The following is a 2,531-nucleotide window of genomic DNA, read 5'->3' as shown; positions in this document are numbered from 1 at the left end:
CCTCCAACTTGCTGTGGTGACGGCGGTGATCGTTGCGACCCATCATATTAGATTTGTTTCCTTTATTCCCCTTCTGTTGCCATAAACGCACCGGAATTACCTGTCCTTCTATTTTCTGCCAGCTTTTAATGTCCGTGCCCACTTCTTTTTTCTTCATTATGAAGAGAAACTCGGTGTCAGAACGCCTTCCGGTTGAGCCCGGTTGGCAATATCCTTTTCTTGTTCGGCCAACTGGATGCACTTCCTTTTCAAGTCTGGGAAGTTCACCTACTGCCAACAGCTGTCCCATTCCCTATTTTGATTATTGATGCCATGGTTTGCGAGGTGGTCCGCAATCGCATTTGCTTTGCGCCTCACCGCCTGGAAGACTAACCCTCTCATACCACTAATCAACTCAACTATGTTTTCCGTCATCTTTGCTAATCTCCAATGCTTCGTGGCTTTGCTTGCTTTGGTTCCACTATAGATTCTCTTAGCCACAGAGATTACCAGGGCAGAATCTCCTTCAACCACTGCTGTATAATTCTGCATGTCTCTTAGAATTCGTAGTCCCTGTTCTAAAGCTGCAAACTCCATTTCATTGTTCGTCCCCTCTTCCAGTGCTTTGCAGTAAATATGAAGGATGTCTCCTTTATGGTCTCTTATAATTCCTCCAATGCCCGCCATCCCAGGGTTTCCTCTGGATGCACCATCAAAATTCAACTTCAGCCAACCCACCGGTGGGTAACTCCAACTGCTGGACTCAGACTGCGGGCTTTGCTAGCTTCTCGATGTAGTCATGCTCTGATTGGTATGCAGCTGGAAGAGTTTTAGAATCCGTAAGTCACTAGATGACGACTTCTCATTAGTTTCCTCTTTTACTTTTACTTGAATTAACTGTTTAATGTTTCTCATGAGAGTGTCTATGGCATGCTCTGTGTTTTTGTATTCATCTTCGAATATTCTCTTGTTACGCTCCTTCCAGATGGTCCATGTTAAAAACCTGGGCATAACTTTCCAAATTCTGTTGACTCTGGAATTTTTTGAGAAGTTCTTTTGCCAATTTTGTATAGTATCCTGAATGGACTCCCTATTTCTGTTAGAATTTAGCATTACACCCTCCGCCCAATTCCACAAATGGCAAGCCCAGTCACAGGAATTAAATAAATGATTCACTGATTCTTCCTCTGCCATGCACATTGGGCATCTGGACGGCCCATGAAAACCTTTGCTGCGTAGATTTTCCCAAGTCAAGGTTTTTTTCCTCATTAAAAGCCAGAGGAAAGTTCTAATTTTTGGCCAAAACAGGTCATCCCACACGTTATGACTCCAGGGTGAAACCTCCCTATGCTCTGTAATTTCTATTAGTTCCCTGGCTTCCTTGAGAGAGAAATTTCCGTTACCCTTCATTCCCCATCTGAGCTGGTCTTGTTCGTCCGTCTTCCTTATTTTCCTTTTGAGTAATTGGTCAATTAGATGCTTTGAACTGTCATCTTCCCCATTGCTATTATCCAAGTCAAATTTTATCAATTATCTCCAGATGGTGTCCCTGCTGTTCCAGTCCCAGTAATGGTTAACTCTGTAACGACCTTCGTGTTGACATTTCTGCTTGAGCTGATCGAGTTCGGGTTTTTCTAGTTTTGGGAGCTGCTGCCACGCATCTTCCTAAAAAAGCACTGAATGCCCATTCCGGATCTCCCAGAAACTGTTTTCCTGTACCAAGTTGCGATTTTTTCGAGCAAGATTCCATATGGGTGATCCCTCAGGAACCTCCTGAAGCCTAATAAGATCACTACTATTGTGTTCGGGGGTATATTTCTCTTTCCAATGTCTTGCCCAGGGGAGATGGGGCTCTTTTATCCATCGCCACCAGAGTTTGGCTCCACAAGTCATGTTGATGATTGAAGGATCCACTAGATTTAGGCCTCCCATAATTTTTGGTTTATAGAGTTTATGCCATGCTACAAGCGCCCATTTTTTCTTCTCCCCATTACCATTCCATAAAAAGGATCTTTGGATTGATCTAATCTATTGGAGGATGCCCTTGGGGGATGGCAGCATGGAGAGAAAGTACTGAGGTATAGCTTGCAGAACCGCTTTTGTGAGAATTAATCTCCCCGCAAAATTAAGTGCTCTGTATGTCCAATGCTTGCACCTTTTCTCCAGGTTAGCTATAATTCTCTCCCAGTGCACTTTTTGCCAAGGTTTGAGAGTTATCGGTGCTCCCAAATATCTTGAAGGTAGACACCCTTTTCTGAACCCAAGTATATTAGATAGGTGCTTCTGAATAGCTGGATGAGTATGGAAGAAGTAAATTGTGGATTTGGAAAAATTGATTTCCATTCCGGATGCCTTGCTGAAAAGATCAAGGATTTTCTTATAAGCTAGAGCCTCTTTTACTGTGGGAGTTCCATGTAACATCGTATCATCCACAAATTGTTGGTGTGTTGTTGCTGGCAGAGATTGGATAGGCTGAAGGCCCTTGATTTTCCCCTCTCTTCTTGCTTTGGCTATAAGTCTACTGAGACCTTCCATAAGAATAACGAGCAGGA

The 2,531-nt window shown here is 43.4% G+C and overlaps 1 protein-coding gene across 1 annotated transcript; it reads right to left on the bottom strand.

Annotated features, from left to right (window-relative positions):
• Positions 1-267: 267 nt before the first annotated feature.
• On the bottom strand, positions 268-666 carry LOC149175929 (uncharacterized). Its single transcript, XM_089421292.1, has one exon. The coding sequence runs from the start codon at positions 664-666 to the stop codon at positions 268-270; it is 399 nt and encodes a 132-aa protein (XP_089277418.1).
• Positions 667-2,531: the final 1,865 nt, after the last annotated feature.

Source organism: Pinus tabuliformis, chromosome 4_1, assembly GCF_031772625.1.
Source record: "Pinus tabuliformis cultivar Carrire ecotype Pingquan chromosome 4_1, CPIR1, whole genome shotgun sequence".
Taxonomy (NCBI): domain Eukaryota; kingdom Viridiplantae; phylum Streptophyta; class Pinopsida; order Pinales; family Pinaceae; genus Pinus; species Pinus tabuliformis.
This window is presented reverse-complemented; position numbering and strand designations above follow the sequence as displayed.